General features: G+C 45.6%; 1 protein-coding gene across 1 annotated transcript in view; it reads left to right on the top strand.

The window, feature by feature from the left end:
* The window catches only part of slc45a2 (solute carrier family 45 member 2), an 88,714-nt gene that overhangs the window by 30,591 nt on the left and 38,555 nt on the right, over positions 1-19,568 (top strand). The window contains exon 5 of the mRNA XM_070860117.1: positions 19,427-19,550. Within this exon, the coding sequence (XP_070716218.1) occupies positions 19,427-19,550 (124 nt within the window). The remainder of the gene's footprint in view (positions 1-19,426; positions 19,551-19,568) is intronic.

Below are 19,568 nucleotides of genomic sequence, written 5' to 3'. Positions count from 1 at the left end.
ATCCCTCTCACAATGAAGGCCAACATTCCATTCGCCTTCCTGATTACCTGCTGCACCTGCAAACTAACTTTTTGGGATTCATGCACAAGGACCCCCAGGTCCCTTTGCATTGCAGCATGTTGTAATTTCTCCCCATTCAAATAATATTCCCTTTTACTGTTTTTTTTTCCCAAGGTGCATGACCTCACATTTTCCGACATTGTATTCCATCTGCCAAACCTTAGCCCATTCGCTTAACCTATCCAAATCTCTTTGCAGCCTCTCTGTGTCCTCTACACAACCCGCTTTCCCACTAATCTTTGTGTCATCTGCAAATTTTGTTACACTATATTCTGTCCCCTCTTCCAGGTCATCTATGCATATTGTAAATAGTTGTGGTCCCAGCACCGATCCCTGTGGCACACCACTAACCATCAATTTCCAACCTGAAAAGGACCCATTTATCCCGACTCTCTGCTTTCTGTTCGCCAGCCAATTCTCGAACCATGCTAATACATTTCCTCTGACTCCGCGTACCCTTATCTTCTGCAGTAACCTTTTGTGTGGCATCTTATCAAATGCCTTTTGGAAATCTAAATACACCACATCCATCAGTACACCTCTATCCAACATGCTCGTTATATCCTCAAAGGATTCCAGTAAATTAGTTAAACATGATTTCCCCTTCATGAATCCATGCTGCGTCTGCTTGATTGCACTATTCCTATCTAGATGTCCCACTATTTCTTCCTTAATGATAGTTTGAACCATTTTCCCCACTACAGATGTTAAACTAACCGGCCTATAGTTACCTGCCTTTTGTCTGCCCCCTTTTTTAAACAGAGGCGTTACATTAGCTGCTTTCCAATCCGCTGGTACCTCCCCAGAGTCCAGAGACTTTTGGTGGATTATAACGAATGCATCTGCTATAACTTCCGCCATCTCTTTTAATACCCTGGGATGCATTTCATCAGGACCAGGGGACTTGTCTACCTTGAGTCCCATTAGCCTGTCCAGCACTACCCCCCTAGTGATAGTGATTGTCTCAAGGTCCTCCCTTCCCACATTCCTGTGACCAGCAATTTCTGGCATGGTTTCTGTGTCTTCCACTGTGAAGACCGAAGCAAAATAATTGTTTAAGGTCTCAGCCATTTCCACATTTCCCATTATTAAATCCCCCTTCTCATCTTCTAAGGGACCAACATTTACTTTAGTCACTCTTTTCCATTTTATATATCTGTCAAAGCTTTTACTATCCGTTTTTATGTTTTGTGCAAGTTTACCTTCGTAATCCATCTTTCCTTTCTTTATTGCTTTCTTAGTCATTCTTTGCTGTCATTTAAAATTTTCCCAATCTTCTATTTTCCCACTAACCTTGGCCACCTTATACGCATTGGTTTTTAATTTGATACTCTCCTTTATTTCCTTGGTTATCCACGGCTGGTTATCCCTTCTCTTACCACCCTTCTTTTTCACTGGAATATATTTTTGTTGAGCACTATGAAAGAGCTCCTTAAAAGTCCTCCACTGTTCCTCAATTGTGCCACCGTTTAGTCTGTGTTTCCAGTCTACTTTAGCCAACTCTGCCCTCATCCCACTGTAGTCCCATTTGTTTAAGCATATTATGCTCGTTTGAGACACTACTTCCTCATCCTCAATCTGTATTACAAATTCAACCATACTGTGATCACTCATTCCGAGAGGATCTTTTACTAGGAGATCGTTTATTATTCCTGTCTCATTACACAGGACCAGATCTAAGATAGCTTGCTCCCTTGTAGGTTCTGTAACATACTGTTCTAAGAAATAATCCCGTATGCATTCTATGAATTCCTCCTCCAGGCTACCCCATGCGATTTGATTTGACCAATCGATATGTAGGTTAAAATCCCCCATGATTACTGCCATTCCTTTTTCACATGCCTCCATTATTCCCTTGATTATTGCCCTCCCCACTGTGAAGTTATTATTTGGGGGCCTATAAACTACACCCACCAGTGACTTTTTCCACTTACTATCTCTAATCTCCACCCACAATGATTCAACATTTTGTTCATTAGAGCCAATATCATCTCTCACAACTGCCCTGATATCATCCTTTATTAACAGAGCTACCCCACCTCCTTTCCCTTCTTGTCTATCTTTCCGAATCGTCAGATACCCTTGTATGTTTAATTCCCAGTCTTGGCCACCCTGCAACCACGTTTCTGTAATGGCCACCAAATCATACCCATTTGTAATGATTTGTGCCGTCAACTCATTTACTTTATTTCGAATGCTGCGTGCGTTTAGGTCGAGTGTTTTAATACTAGTTTTTAAACCATGATTTTTAGTTTTGACCCCTGCTGCAGCCCCTTTATATTCAGTGGCCCTTTTTGTTTTTTGCCTTGGGTTTCTCTGCCCTCCACTTTTACTCATCTCCTTTCTGATTTTTGCTTTTGTCTCCTTTTTGTTTCCCTCCCGTCTCCCTGCATTGGTTCCCATCCCCCTGCCATATTAGTTTAACTCCTCCCCAACAGCACTAGCAAACACTCCCCCTAGGACATTGGTTCCGGTCCTGCCCAGGTGCTGACCATCCGGTTTGTACTGGTCCCACCTCCCCCAGAACTGGTTCCAATGCCCCAGGAATTTGAATCCCTCCCTGCTGCACCACTGCTCAAGCAACGTATTCATCTGAGCTATCCTGCGATTCCTACTCTGACTAGCACGTGGCACTGGTAGCAATCCTGAGATTACTACTTTTGAGGTCCTACGTTTTAATTTAGCTCCGAGCTGCTTAAATTCGTCTTGTAGGACCTCATCCCTTTTTTTACCTATATCGTTGGTACCAATGTGCACCACGACAACTGGCTGTTCACCTTCCCTTTTCAGAATGTCCTGCACCCGCTCCAAGACATCCTTGACCCTTGCACCAGGGAGGCAACATACCATCCTGGAGTCTTGGTTGCTGCCGCAGAAATGCCTATCTATTCCCCTTACAATCGAATCCCCTCTCACTATCGCTCTCCCACTCTTTTTCCTGCCCTCCTGTGCAGCAGAGCCAGCCACGGTGCCATGAACTTGGCTGCTGCTGCCCTCCCCTGATGAGTGATCCCCCTCAACAGTACTCAAAGCAGTGTATCTGTTTTGCAGGGGGATGACCGCAGGGGACCCCTGCACTACCTTCCTTGCACTGCTCTTCCTGCTGGTCTTCCATTCCCTAGCTGGCTGTGGACCCTTGACCTGTGGTCAGACCAGTTCGCTACACGTGCTACTCACGTCATTCTCAGCATCGTGGATGCTCCAGAGTGAATCCACCCTCAGCTCCAATTCCGCAACGCGGACCGTCAGGAGCTGAAGGCGGACACACCTCCTGCACATGTAGTCGTCAGGGACACCGGAAGTGTTCCTGAGTTCCCACATGGTACAGGAGGAGCATATCACGTGACCGAGCTCACCTGCCATGACTTAACCCTTAGATACACTTAAATTGGCAACAACAATGCTAAAGTTTACTCACTGTTATAGAAGAGAAAAAAGAAAAACTACTCACCAATCACCAGCCAATCACTTACCCCCTTGGCTGTGACGTCACCTTTCTGTTTCTTTCTACTTTTTTGCCTTCTCCCTGTAGCTGCACAAGCACGCCTCTCCGACGCACCTCCTCGATGCTGGGCCCCGGACTCTCTGCTGTGCCTTTTATTGGCCTCTCCAATGAACTCCCGACTGCCTAATTGCAGCAAGTTTGTAGTTTAACTAAAACCTATTTTATTACATCTGCCATACTTCCTAACTCCATGAAGTAGAATTTCTGTTTGGTTTCTCCCAATTGTCCACCATAACTTCAGAAGTTACGGTGCTCAATCAGGAAAACCCACGTGGAAATTCCAGGCATGTATGTTAGGCTGTACACAAAAGGCAGCTCTCTCCTTGACATATTTGTTGTGAGTGACCCATACCCTATCCTAGTATATAAATAGCTGAACATCTGTAGCATGAGAACATAAGAAAAATACAAAGAAGGTAAGACTATTCGGGCTATTATGTCCACTTCATTGAGTGCCAATATATGATTGTCCTATTTTAGACTTCCCTCCCTCATGAAGGAATCAACAGGCATTACCAACTAACACTAAGAATTGTACTGTAAAATATCTGCATAATACCTAACCCTGCTGCTGAACAAATATTTATTCAACTCCTCTTTGAAGGTGTCATTGGTGTTGAATCAGTAGCTTTCCCATATGTTCATTGTCATGTGAGGGGAAAAAAGTAAACCTCTCGACTTGCTTGCGGCTTTTGAATTTTATGTTTGTCCAATGGTCCTATGCTTATCTTGCAAGATAAGTAGCTTTTTTACTGCAACCTCATCTATACATGGAATTATAGAATCATACAGCATGGAAGGATGCCATTCGGCCCATTGCGCCTGTTCTGGCTCACTAAAGGAGCCATCTAGTTAGTCCCACTCCTCTGCTCTTTCCCATAGCCCTGCAATTTTTCATTTTCTAGTATATATCCAATTTCCTTTTGAAAGTTACTATTGAATCTACTTCCATTGCCCTTTTAGGCAGTGCATTCCAAATCATAACAACTCACTGAGTAAAAATTATTTTCCTCTTCTCTGCCCTGGCATTTTTGCCAATTATCTTAAATCGTTGTCCTCTGGTTACTCACCTTCCTGCCACTGGAAACAATTTCTCTTTATTCTATCAAAACCCCATATAATTTTCTCTTAAATCTCCAACTTAAACTCTTTTGCTCTAAGGAGAACAATCCAGTTTCTCTCGTCTCTCCACATAACTGTATTCCCTCATCTCTGGTACCATTCTGGTAAATCTTTTTTGCACCCTCTCCAAGGCCTTGAAATGCTTTCTAAAGTGTGTTGTCCAGAAATGGACATAATACTCGAGCTGAGGTCTAACCAGTGACTTATAAAGGTTTACCATAGCGTCTTTGCTTTTGTACTTTATGCTTCTTATTTATAAAGCCAAGTATCCCGTATGCTTTTTTAACAGCTTTATCAAAGTTTTATGTACGTGAACCCCGATGTCTGTCTGCTCCTGCACACCTTTTTAAATTGTACCATTTAGTTTATACTGTCTCTCCTCATTTTTCCTTTCAATAGGCATCACTTCACATTTTTCTGCATTAGATTTAATCTGTCTTGTGTATGGCCATTTTAGCAGTCTGTCTATATGCTACTGAAGTTTGCTACTATTTACTAGTCTCATCACTAGTCTAGCTCCTCACTGTTTACTACATTTCCACGTTTTACTTCTTTTATTTACTATTTAATTACAAAGCGAGCATCACTCAGACTTTCCTCCAGTGAAAATAAGTTTGCTCACTTGAGACTTTCTTCATAATTTATTCTCTTAGGACTTTTAGGTATCCTGGTCATTTATCTCTGAATCTTTCCTAATGTATCTTTTGCATTTCTGAGGCAATGTGACTAAAATGGAACATAATGCTCCAGACCTAAGATATGTTGCATGGGTGTAATTAAACCAAGCAGAACATTTCAAATAGGCAAACTTGAGAGGTATAATAGCCAGATTGGCAACTTAGATGGAGGGATGTTGGGGAAGGGGGAGGGAGGGGGCTATAGAGGAGTGGGACGGTGTGGATGGGGATTATCTTGTTGATGGATAGATCTTCAAGGATTAATTGATATACTTCAAAATCATTATGTAATAAATACAGAATATGTATATGCCAAAGTAACTAAAAATGTTCCAAAAGTGGAGCAGCAGGGAAATTAAAGATAAAAAAAAAAGATTTACAAAGCTTGTATGGAGAAAGGTGATTACAAGAAGCAGGTTGAAAAGAGGTGACTGATGACAAGAGAGAACTTGAAATGCAAAACATAATGCTAAAACATTCTTCCAATAATATAACGAGAGGGTACTCAAGGAAAATCTCAAAACCGAAAGGACTCATGAGGATAAATGAGCATAAACGGGAGATTGTGAACATATTAAATAACTATTTAATCAGGATGTGCCGCAGCACGTCACGAGCAATGAATTACTGAAGTGCAGAATCTGTTGTAATGTAGCTAAACATAACAGCCAATTTGCACACAGCCAGGATCCACAAAGAGCAATGAGATAAGCAACCAATTAATCTGGTCTTAGCTAAGAGATAGATTTTGGCCAGACCACCAGAAGTGCTCCCCCGCTCTTTCTGTCAACGGAGGACTCTCAGTCCTGCACTGAAATGTCAGACTGGAGGATGTACGCAAGCTTCACAAGAATGAGGCTTGAACCCATCACCTTCTGACAAAGGTGAGAGTGCTATCACTAAGCCAAGCTGACAATTGAGACAAGCATACGAGAGATTCTTTTGAAAAAAATCAGTGGATATAAGGATAAAACATGGATATGCATTGTATTTGGCTAAAAGGGTAGAAGCAGAAGGGCATCCATTTTTGTCTGATCATGCCTCTGTGGAGAGCTTTGGGATGTTTTCCAATGTTGAATGTTTTATGTAAATGCAAGTTGTTGTAATTGTTGTAATAGCCATGAGGGGAGTTATTTTGAAATAAGGAAGATATTCAGTGGGGTGCCCCGAGGTCTGTGCTGGGAGTCCTGCTGTTCCTGGTACACATAGATGAGCTGGATTTGTCTGTAAATAACACGAAGCTTACCAAGGGAGCGTCTGTTATGCTGCAAAGATCATGTCCGTTGTGCCCTGTAGGGGACGAAATCCGCACTGTGACTACAGGAGGAGCTCCTCGGCCACAGGGAGAAGACGATTGAGGAGAACTCGAGCGACAACCTTCCCAGTGGCTGATAGCAGGGAGATACCCCTGTAGTTGCTGCAGTCGGACCTTTTTAAAAATGATCACAATCACTGCATCTCTGAGATCTCCTGGCATGCTGTCCTCCCTCCAGATGAGAGAGATGGGTCATGTATCCGTGCCAACAACGCCTTTCTGCTATACTTTAGCGCCTCAGCAGGGATTCCATCCGCACCCATAGCCTTGTTATTCTTGAGCTGTTTTATGGCTTTACCTACCTCATGCAATGTTGGAGTTTCACTGAGTTGGTGGCGGGTCGCATGCTGCCGGATGGAGTCGAGAGCACTCAAGTCAAAGGCAGAGTCTCGATTGAGGAGATCTTCAAAGTGTTCCTTCCATCGGGCCCTGACAGCCTCGGTGTCCTTGATGAGTGCTTCCCCGTTCTTGTGGGGTGAAATGCAGGGAGCAGCGCCAGCCCTTATATATGGCCTTCTTCGATCTTACAAAGGCCTTTGACACTGTCACCCGTGAGGGTCTATGGAGTGTCCTCCTCTGTTTCGGATGCCCCCAAAAGTTTGTCAACATTCTTCGCCTGCTTCATCATGACATGTCGACCTTGATCCTTACCAACGGATCCATTACAGACCCAATTCATGTCCAGACCGGTGTCTACCACCAAGCTCATGGTCTACATGGCTGTTGTAATACCCGCCCTCCTGTATGGATCTGAGGCAGGGACGATGTATAGAAGGCACCTCAAGTCGCTGGAGATATATCACCAACAATGTCTCCGCAAGATCCTGCAAATCCCCTGGGAGGACAGGCGCACCAACATCAGTGTCCTTGACCAGGCTAACATCCCCAGTATTGAAGCACTGACCACAATCAATCAGCTTCGCTGGGCAGGCCACATAGTGTGCATGCCAGACATGAGGCTCCCTAAGCAAATGCTTTATGCAGAGCTCCGTCATGGTAAATGAGCCAAAGCCGGGCAGTGGAAGCGTTACAAGGATACCCTCAAAGCCTCCCTGGTAAAGTGCGGCATCACCACTGACACCTGGGAGACCCTGGCCGAAGACCGCCCGAGGTGGAGAAAGTGCATCTGGGAGGGCATTGAGTTCGTCGAGTCTCAATGCAAAGAGGTCAAGCGCAGATAGCGGAAGGAGCACGCGGCAAATCAGCCCCACCCACCCTTTCCCTCGACGAATGTCTGACCCACCTGTGACAGGGTCTGTGGCTCTCGTATCGGACTGTTCAGCCACCAGAGAACTCACTTTGGGAGTGGAAGCAAGTCTTCCTCGATTCCGAGGGACTGCCTATGATGATGACCAAGGGAGCTTGATTTGATTTATACCTGCTTTGATCAGTGGTGGGCACGGCTGCCAACTGTCCATAATTATCCTGGATTCTCCAGGAATTAAAGATTACTCTCTTGAACACTGCCATGAGCACCCCAGAAGAAAAATTATAGGTCAATTTTTTAAATTTTCTTTGAATATTTTGGTTTATTAGTTGTAAAAATATTGGAGAAAGGAAAAACAGGCTGTTTGATTGGGTGGGACGATTGTAATGAAGCCTCCAGGAATACATTCAACCAGAGTTGGCAACCTTAATAGCAGCAGGGGGAGATAGTGAGGGGCGTGACAAGGAAGGGGTATTATAAGGAATGGGGTGACTGGGAAGGGGGTGATTGGGTTGGAAATGGGGGAAAACAGATCAGGAGGGGTGGTGGTGGCCGGAGGGGTAGTGGTACCGGCTAGATGGGTGGAGTAGCGGTAGCGATTGGGGAATGGGTCGAGTGGTAGCTAGCAGCGTTCTTTAAATGTGCAATCGGGAGGAACACTCCTGCTCCTGCTGACTCTTCATTCAGGTAAGTCTATTTTAAAATCTTATCTTTTTGGTTGCGGCAGGGCTACCTGTTAGGCCACATGTAGACCTGGCTTTCCTGAATGAAATCCCGCAAAGTGGCCTAATGCCTGCTACAGCTGCGGACACTCAATCCAATTTTTTTGCCGTTCACCAAAATTGTGGGTGGTGCACTCCAAAGTAAAATCCAAAGTAAAATTAAAGAATTGGTTTGAAAACCAACTGGGAAAAAAAATCAGATTCTGAAAAATGGGTGTTAAACAGGCACATTTCTCGACCATATACTCATATTAGCCCCGTTTTACGTCCCCAGCAGTCATGATGAAGCTATACTGGCTGTGGTTGGATGGCACCTGAGGGACTGCACACAGTTCTGACCAACATAAATAGGTGGATCATTCAGGCTCATAAAGTGCTGCAGAGGAGAGCAAGGAGGCTTAGCCCCTGTGTTAGATGGATGAGCTATGAGAAATGTTTAGATGTGCTGGGCTATTCAGCCTTAAAAAGACACATTTCAGCGGGAACATTTTCAATTTATTTGTGACACTTAATGGGATATTGAAAGTAAACGCTGGATAACTTTAGACACCAGTTAATAGAACAAGGGATTACAGGCTCAGCGTTGTGGACACCAAGTTTAGAACAGATGTTAAAATCTATTTATTTGCACAAAAGTTGATCAATAGCTGGGATAGGCTGCCAAGAATGGTGCTTGAGACCAGGGGGGCTAAATTCAGCTTTCTGATAAGGTCTGTTGCCACCGGAAAGCGGTGACCACGTGGCGGTGTCGAATGGGAGTCGATTTTTTGTCAAATGGCCATCGGTGGTTTTACCAGCGGTCCCCACTACTGCTGAACTACCCGAAGTGCGTCATCAAAGCGCACACCGCCGATCTCTCGCCTGCAAGCAAAATTCACCTGAGAAAATCTTGCGGCCGCTGGCCGGTGCCCCCGACAGTTTTTCCTGTCGGTGCCTGTGCTTGCACTGTGTGTAAAATGGCGGTGCGGCCGCCATTAAAGGGGAGGGTGCACTGCCGCAGCCGCCATCTTATTTTTTCTTGTTGGCCCACTATCAGCTCGGCCCAACAATTATGCCCCTGGGTTCGGCCGTGCCACCAACAGACAGCCTGGCACCCCCTCCCTAGTGGCCCTGTGGATCTAACCAAAATAATCGGATAGCTCACAGCGGCTCTCCCCTTTAAGTGAAGGGGAGCGACATGGTGACGCGCCAGTGTGATGATGTCATCAGTGCTACACTGGTGACTGATGGTGCTGGACGCTCCGCCCACCCCCATCTCCGACCCTCTTAAGATGAACACTCTGCTCCTGCCCCCATTTCCGCCCCCATTATGAATGACTTCCACCCCGCTCAAAAAAAAACAAAGAGCAGAATTTCATGCAAGAGGCCACCGCATCCACCGTGACAGTGAAAACACAGGAAAAACGGTAGGTGTGACCTGTTTCCAGCCGGATGAATTTCGGCCCCTGGGACACTGATTCATTTGTGAAACCGCTCAACTGCAATGGGAATTTTTCCGGTGAGCATTCTAGAAAATGATATTAACTGAGCCAACGGGTCTTCATCTAAACTGATCCTGTGATCATTTGTTGTGGAAGTTGTAGACACATTTTCCTTGCTTCTGGATTGTTTGATCGCTTGGAAAATTTATATTCTTTGTGCTCTGAATGTACAGGATACATTTTGAAACTCTGTATTAATCGGTTTTGATACCATATGACAGGAGGTGCGTCAACTGCCAGCAATAACAATGCAGCAGAATAATACATTTCTGATCTGACTGGCTACTGAACAAGTAAATGTTGATTAATGTCAGTAACGAACAGACACAGGGAGGATTGTTATCTCAACATAAGTGCCTTACAAGATACTTTACTGTGTTGAGCAAAGTGGTGGCCTTAACCGATCTATTAGCAGAAGACACTAAAAACATCACAAAAGTGGATAACCAAGAGGCTATCGGGAGGGAGAAACTTAATACAATCACTATCACGAAAGAAGTAGTATACGGTAAAATAATGGGACTAAAGGCGGACAAGTCCCCTGGACCGGATGGCTTGCATCCTGGGGTCTTAAAAGAAGTGGCTGCAGAGATAGTGGATGCATTGGTTGTAATCTACCAAAATTCCCTGGATTCTGGAGAGGTCCCAGCGGATTGGAAAACCGCAAATGTAATGCCCCTATTTAAAACAGGAGGCAGACAGAAAGCAGGAAACTATGGGGCTAGATTTTACACTTTTGTGCTTATCGCCCAAAATGGGCGTTATTTCCGGTGTGGGTGGTAAAAATGGGTTTTCAGATCGGCAGCTTCTCGCCCATTCTCAAAGCACCTAGCCTCCATTTTTGAAAGTGGGCGTTACCGCGAGCGATATGAAATGGGCGGTAGCGTTAAATCTCCCTGACCTTCTGCCGTAAAATGTCACCGTCCTTAGCAACGGCATGGCAACGCTCGATTCCTGCAATTCAGGAGGTCAAGGGTCATCATGACATGCGCAGAAGAGGAGACAGAGAGAGAGGGAGCTCAGAGGGAATGAAGGCGTGTCTGGGTGTGGTGTGGTTGGTTTTGGGAGGAAGGAGGGACACTTTAGAGCTTTATAGCAAGTAGGGAAACAAAAATTAGCTATTACCAGCCAGATATTTGCCCAAATTTATCCTATAATGGAAGGAGAGGAGGAGACATCACAGCTGGCTGTGGAGACTGATGCTGGAGAGAGCAGAGAGGTGGGAGAGGAGTACATTGGAGGGCGCAAAAGAGCGAGGAGGTTCTCAGGTGAGGCAAATGCCTCCCTCCTGCAGGAGGTCAAGTAATGCTGGGGTGATTTGACAGAGGGGGGGCATGGGAAGCCCACCCCAAAGGCTTACCAGAAGACATGGGCCAAGATAGCAGAGGTGGTCTCGTCAGCGACCAACGAGGTGCATGAGGGCAACCAATGCCGCAAACGATGGAACGACCTTGTGGGATCTGCAAGAGTAATTATTACATTTACTTACATATATTTATGTATTTATATAATTTGATTTGTAACAGTCATGAGATGTGAGGTCTTTCACTTTTACCAGGAATATTTTACTCAAAACCTGCGGTCACGGTGCACGACTTTAGGTAAAGAATGATAATTATCTTAATAATCATGATTACATCTGTTGGTTATGTGTTGTATCAGTCTCTGTGACAGTACCTAGCAATGATACCACGCGATGATCTCATGCCATGTCGTCCTGTCACCTTTTACAGAAGAAGCTATCGATGATGAGGTCCATGCAGCGGCGAACGGGTAGGGGGCCACCGGTCCCCAGCGACATCACTGAGATGGAGAAGCGGGAGCTCGCACTCGTGGGGAAGCAGACCCGGACAGCCATGGAAGCATCTGCAGACCCTGAAGCTTACACCATTACATGATGTAAAGTCAATAGATGCCACACCCACTCATATCCGAACAATCATATATGATAGATAATTTCTAAAATTGTCCTGGAAATAATGCTGGCCTAATGAAAATCATTGCAATACAAATGTGTTGATGGTCATGAAATGTGATGTCTGTGATGATTTTGAGAGTGGTGATGCTTTTGTCGTGCATATGCTGTGTGTAGCGCTGGAATGACCTTGTGACCCTAGCACCCCCTTCTCCTCTAATAACCGCATTTGTGTTTTGCAGCTCAGCCAGCAGCGCGGCCCCAGGCAAGACCACAGAGGCCAGAAGGTGGAGACGCTGAGCAGGAGTCGGCGGACGATCCTACTACATCTGGTGCTGAGGAACTCCGATTCTCGCCCGTCAATCCACTGGGTCTGTTCTCTACGGATGAGAGCGCGGACTCCGAGGAACCTGCATTGCCATGTTGCAGAAGCCATTCCACCCCAAGGCCATCTAGTGGTCCTCCGGTCATTCCTGCCTCCACTCTGGAGGTACCAGCCTCAAGCAACTCGCCACAGGGCATGCCATTTGTCCCCAGGTCGGCTCCAACCCCATGGAGGCCTCGTGGATATGGCAGGTCTGGTCCATGAGCACCACATGAGAGCGGAGAGATGGTACAGTTGTCCAGGGGGATTGTAGACATTGGTGACCAGCTCATCGAGGCACTGGGGGGCATATTCCGACAGCTGGCCACCTTGACCAAGTACATTCCGCAGATGGCTGAGGCCCTGGATGCGATAGCCAGGATCACTGCTGGCACAGGCCTCCCAGTGGTCCCAGAGCGTGGCACTCCAACCCGAGGTTTCGCACCAACACTGCGAATGACAGATGAGAGCAAGGACCAAGATCCTGCTTCTGTATCAGAGAATATTGCCCCCTCGGCACACCACGCTCCCGTACCCGTGCAACCACTGCCTCTGCCTTCATCCCCCCCAATGAAGCACCACCTGAGTAGCTCCTCGACCAGGCACCACGGAGTGAGGAGGGGAAGGGGTAGAAGTGTGGAGAAGAAGGGAAGGGAGGGAGGAAAGTGAGGTGCATGTCCGCAGGTGATGGCTGTGTTATATCTCCATCTGGGTGTATGCAATTTATTGTAATGTAATGCATTTGTATTCTGTGTTGCTGGACATGTTGAACATTTGATTGATGTCAATGGTGGAAAAAGTGGGGTGTGGGCGGAGTTTGGGTGTTTTTGCTTGTGATACTTATGATTTCAGACCAATGTTGGTATAAATTTTTTTTATTGAACATTACCTTGTTGCGCATAGTCTCAGTTAGCTGAACTGTTACACAGTGGTGATTCCCTAACATGAAAGGATTAAATAAAACTTAACTTCAATCAACGTAAACTTTAACTGGCACCAAGATGATGGGCGCCATTAATGTCTGAGCTGCACACACACAGCAGTGTGTCAGTGTTGTCACTCACAGCAACGTTCTTTCAGGCAAAGTGTTCAGATATCAGCTCCTCGAGTAAGAGTCTTGCAGCTATGTAGCCATCATGGGCCCTTTCCTGCAGTCTGGAGGGAATGTGGGCATGGTTACATAGCCTTAGGTCAGCATCCAGCCCCTCGTCATCCTCTTCCTCTCTCTCCTGAGGTGGAGCATCAGTCCCTTCTGGCAATTCTTGGCCCCTCCTTGCAGCCAGATTGTGCAGCATGGAGCACACGACCTCGAATTTACCTACTTGTTCAGGGTTGTATTATAGCTCCCCTCCTGAGTGGTCCAGATATCTGAAGTGCTGCTTCAGCACAGTTATTGTTTTCTGGACCACATTGCGTGTGTCTCTGTGGCTCTGGTTGTATCGCTTCTCGGCCTCAGTGTGGGTGTCACGAAGGGGGGTCATGAGCCAGGTGGCTAGGCCATATTGGTTATCATCAAGCATCCAGCATTGTCCTTGTGGCTGACTCTTAAACATGGCAGAGACAGCACTCTCATGCAGGATGTGAGCCTCATCGAAGGTGCCCGGACATTTGGCATTCACTACCATGATGATCTGGTTGTGGCCGCCAACTAGTTGGACCTTCAGGGAGTGAAATCCTTTTCTGTTACGAAAACGCTCCGGGTCCTGAGAAGATGGCCGCATGGTGATGTGAGTGCACTGTATAGCTCCCTGCACCATGGGGAACTTAGCAATACTGTAGAATGCTCCAGCCCTGTCAGTCTGAGCCACCATGGTCATGGGGAAGCTGATAAAATCCATCCTTCTCGCATACAGGGCCTCTATGACCTGTCTAATGCAGCGATGTGTGGCACGGTAAGACAGAGGGCAAATCTCGACTGCAGAGGCCCGAAAGGATCCGGACGCATAGAAAGTCAGTGCCACGGTGACCTTGACCTCGACCAGCACTGATATCCTGATGGCAGGCTGATTATGTGGCCTGTTGAGCTCACATATTTCATTGATTACCACCTTGTGGAAGCGCAGTCTCCGAAGGCAGGTGTGGTCGGACACGTCGAGGTAAGACCTCCTTTCCCTGTACGTGTGGGGTGTGTATGGTCTGGCCCTCCTCCTCATTCTCGCACATCTTAAACTGGGGACATAATGAAGTGCATCACACCTTGAGCCATCTGCGCTCTGCAGCATCTGCGTATTGATTCAGGCTGAGCCATTGCAATGAAAGTAAAATAGCTATTGATCAGAAGCAATAATTTCCTCTCTAAAATACACCTAGATTAAACCCCCAATAGTCCAGAGTTTGAAAATATGTCTGTTGAGATGGTCACTTCACCTGAGAAGAACTCCAGAGTCAATGCAAAGTCCCCCAAAGTTGAAGCAACCTTTTGAATGAAGCGAACTGCGATTTTAAAAATGGCAGTCACACCGCTGTGATTCGTTCAGAACAGTTCCACTTTTTCTGGGCGTTTTTTTGGGTGAGTGATATTGTGGGCGAGATGTGTGCGAGTTGGCAAAGTGACGGTGGCCGATCACCTGGGCGTTAGTTTCACCAAATGTGCTCTTTACGACAAAAAAAAAATAGGCGGTTGGCATTATTGAATCTCGGCATTAATTCCATGTGGAAAGTAACGCTGCCCGATATTATGGGCGTTGATTTCGCCCATTCTAATGATTCCGCCCAAAAAAAGTGGGTGAGCAGTATTATTTTTTCCCGGCATTACGTACATGTGGAAAGTAACGCTCAAATGTCCGTCAGTTTCCATTTTGTGGCTAAATGGGCGCTATCTGGACTTTATACATCATTTCAGCGGTAAAATCAACGTTAAGTGGGCGTTAAGCATGCAAAAAATGACGAAACTCTAGCCCTATAGACCAGTTAGCCGAACATCCGACATTGCAAAAATGCTGGTGTCCATTATTAAGGAAGCAGTAGCAGGACATTTGGAAAAGCATAATTCAATCAAGCAGAGTCAGCTTGGTTTTATGAAAGTGAAATCATGTTTGACAAATTTGCTGGAGTTCTTTGAGGATGTCACGGGCAGGGTGGATGAGGTGGAATCAGTGGATGTGGTGTATTTGGATTTCCAGAAGGCATTCGATAAGGTGCCACATAAGAGGTTACTGCACAAGATAAAAGTTGATGGTGTTGGGGGTAATATATTAGCATGGATAGAGAATTGGCTAACTAACAGAAAACAGAGAGTCGGGATGAATGGGTAATTTTCCGGTTGTAAACAGTAAATAGTGGGGTGCCGCAGCGATCGGTGCTGAGTCCTCAACTATTTACAATCTATATTATCATCATCATCATAGGCAGTCCCTCGCGATCGAGGAAGACTTGCTTCTACTCTTAGCATGAGTTCTTAGGTGGCTGTACAGTCCAATACGAGAACCACAGTCTCTGTCACAGGTCAGACAGATAGTCGTCGAGGGAAAGGGTGGGCAGGGAGCCTGATTTGCCTCACGCTCCTTCTGCTGCCTGCGCTTGATTTCTGCATGCTCTCGGCGATGAGACTCGAGGAGCTCAGCGCCCTCCTGAATGCACTTCCTCCACTTAGGGCGGTCTATGGCCAAGGACTCCCAGGTGTCAGTGGGGATATCGCACTTTATCAGGGAGGCTTTGAGGGTGTCCTTGTAACGTTTCCTCTGCACGCCTTTGGCTCGTTTGCCGTGGACAAGTTCCGAGTAGAGCGCTTGCTTTGGGAGTCTCGTGTCTGGCATGCGAACTATGTGGCCTGCCCAGCGGAGCTGATCAAGTGTGGTCAGTGCTTCAATGCTGGGGATGTTGGCCTGGATGAGGACGCTAATGTTTTTGCGTCTGTCCTCCCAGGGGATTTGCAGGATCTTGCGATGACATCGCTGGTGATATTTCTCCAGCGACTTGAGATGTCTACTGTACATGGTCCATGTCTCTGAGCCATACAGGAGGGCGGGTATTACTGTGACCCTGTCGACTATGAGCTTGGTGACAGTTTTGAGGGACTGATCTTCAAACACTCTTTTCCTCAGGCTTGGATGAAGGGACTGAGTGAAATGTAGCCAAGTTTGCTGATGATACAAAGATGGGTGGGAAAGCAAATTGTGAGGAGGACACAAACAATCTGCGAAGGGATATAGGGCCCAATTTTCCCAACCCCTTTTTTCGGCACACTTACCTTAAATGCACCGACTTTGCATGCTGGAAATGGCCCCGAAAACAAGTAGCCCTATCCTGCCCACTCTGCCGAGTCTCCAGTGTCCCAGCGTGGCGTACATAGTGCAGTGGGAGGCGGAGCAACAGCTCAGCGCAGAAAACACTGTCGGCAGCTGCACGCATGCGCAGTGAAGTCTGCGCACATGCTCCTTGCCCTCCCAGTGTGTCCTGCAGGCTGTGAGCAGGACCCAATGCTTGCAGCCCCTATCCCTGGCTGAGTGGCCTCCCGCACTGGCCAGCTGGCCCGCTAACTTCCCGGGCCGAGGTAAGACTTGTGTTTTATTTTGTATTTATTGACGATTGTGCTTTGTTTAGCGAGGAGAGTTTTGATTGGGGGGGGGGGGTGGGAGGAGAACAGTTTTGATGGTGGCGGGGGTGGTGTGGGGAGTGGGGGTAAGAGTGTTTTGATGGGGTGGGGGGGGACTTTAAAAAAAAAACTTGCTTCTGGCATAAAGGTAGGACTTCTATTTTTTATTTGTTATTGATTGATTGCTTATTACTTTTTGTGGTTTGTTTAGTGCTTTGTAAGTCTTGGTGTAAGTCCTCTCAGCTTCTTTGTATTTTTTATTTGTTATTGAATGTTTATTTTTGTGGTTTGTTTAGTGCTCTATAAGTCTCGGTGCTTTAAATGTACTAACCTGCGCCGAATTCTTAACTGCCCGCAATGTTTTTCAGCTGGTCACATACGTTGACTTAAGTCGATTTGGAATAAGTTTTAGCTGGCCAAAGTGGCGTAAATGGCCAAAACTAGCGTAAGTGGCTGGGAACGCCCCCTTTTGGAAAAAAAACTCAACTAAAAAAAAATCGTACCTAACTGAGTTACTCTGGAGCAAGTTTATTAGGGAAAATGGCGTTTTTTAACTTACGCCAGAAAAAACAACTTACTCCAAGAAAATTGGACCAAGTTATAGCCAAAATTAGGCCCATAGACAGGCTAGGTGAGTGGGCAAAATTTGGCAGATGGAGTATAATGTGGGAAAATGTGAGATGTGGCAGAAAAAATAGAAAAGCAAATTCTAATTTAAATGGTGAAAAATTGCAAAGTGCTGCAGTACATAGGGACCTGGGGGTCCTTGTGCATGAAACACAACAAGTTAGTATGCAAGTACAGCAAGTAATCAGGAAGGTAAATCGAATGTTCGCCTTTATTGCAAGAGGGATGGAGTATAAAAGCAGAGAAGTCTTGCTACAACTGTACAGGGTATTGATGAGGCCACACCTGGAGTACTGCGTGCAGTTTTGGCCTCCATGTTTAAGGAAGGATATACTTGCATTGGAGCCTGTTCAGAGAAGGTTCACTAGGTTGCTCCCAGAGATAAGGGGGTTGACTTATAGATAGGTTGAATAGTTTGGCCCTATACTCAGTGTAGTTCAGAAGAAGGCGAGGTAATCTTATTGAAACATAAGGTAATGAGGGGGCTCAACAAAGTGGATGCAGAGAGGATATTTCCACTTATAGGGGAAACTAAAACTAGGGGGCATAGACTCAGAATAAGGGGCTGCCCATTTAAAGCTGAAATGAGGAGGAATGTCTTCTCTCAGTGGGTTGTAAATCTGTGAAATTCTCTGCCCCACAGGGCTGTAGAGGCTGGGTCATGGAATATATTTAAGATGAAGATTAGGCAGATTTTTGAGCGATAAGGGAATAAATGGTTATGGAGAGTGGGCAGGGAAGTGGAGCTGAGTCCATGATCAGATCAGCCATGATCTTATTAAATGGCGGAGTGGGCTCGAGGGGCCAAATGGCCTACTCCTGCTCCTATTTCTTATGTTCTTATTGCAAAATTGGATACTCCAAAGTAAAATAGAAGAATTGGTTTGAAAACCAACAGGGAAAAAAAAAATCAGGAGAAAATCACGCTATACTAGATTTTCTAAATGGCAATTATCCCACTTGTCCCTCTTGGCATTTATTGTATTATGCAATATTCCAGCATTAAACCTGATGCGACCTAATAATCATGACTTTTCAGTGTTTAATAAAAAAAAATGCCCTCCACTTTCTTGATTTTCCATTTCGCAGATGAAGTGGATAGCATTTTTTTTCTCCAAAGGCACATTCGCCCAGAAATCACGGTCGGCTGCTTCCCGTGGATGATCGGGTAAAAAGCTCTTTAAAAATTCGCACTCATCTTATCCTGCTGCACCCGCGTGAGTTCCCGGTCCAGAGGCCTCCTCCGACTGGGCATTGCAGCGCGTGCACGTCAGGACATGCATGGGCCTGGAGCTGGAGTCACATGGCTCTGGGCAGCCAATCAGGTATAGTATGTTCTCATTTATAATAATGGCAATTCCGTAAGTTGAAGTTTCCATTATTATGAATGAGAAACAGCCCCCAAAACACACAAAACCAATGATAAAAAATAGAAAAAATACAGCACATGTTTTTATTAATTTAAATTAAAGATATTTATGTATTAAAAAAAATATATTTTTCCGATTTTTAAAAATGTTTTTTTAATTATGGTTTAAAATAAACTTACTGTAGTAAGAAAGGTTTTTAACAATAAAATGTGTTCTCATAATTTTATGCGCCTGCTTTTATCAGGTGCAAGAATTTTGAGGACATTTGCTGGGCAAGATATGGGTAAATACCACAATCTTGCCCTTGCAAATGTTCTTGCTCTCGAGATATGGAAGATCTGTCAAGCTTGACAGTTCGGAAAAGCTGGTTTTCAGCGCATGCGCATTATGCACTGAAAACCGGCTTTTGCAATGCCTTCCCGGGTCCGTACACACTCAGTACGGACCTGGGAGGCCGGTATTTCTGCCCCAATATGTTCATATTTTAATGTTATTCTTCACTTAATCTCTTTATTTAAACCTTTCAGGTAATATATAATGGTGATCCATATGCAGAACACAACTCTACCTCATACATTAGTTACGAGCAAGGTGTTGAACTAGGATGCTGGGGTTTGTGCATTAATGCCATTTTTTCAGCAATCTATTCATGTAAGTCATAGAGATTGA

The sequence above is a fragment of the Pristiophorus japonicus genome, chromosome 2, assembly GCF_044704955.1.
Source record: "Pristiophorus japonicus isolate sPriJap1 chromosome 2, sPriJap1.hap1, whole genome shotgun sequence".
In the NCBI taxonomy this organism is placed as follows: Eukaryota; Metazoa; Chordata; class Chondrichthyes; family Pristiophoridae; genus Pristiophorus; species Pristiophorus japonicus.
Note: the sequence above shows the minus strand (reverse complement) of the source record. Positions and strands in the feature narration are given on the sequence as shown.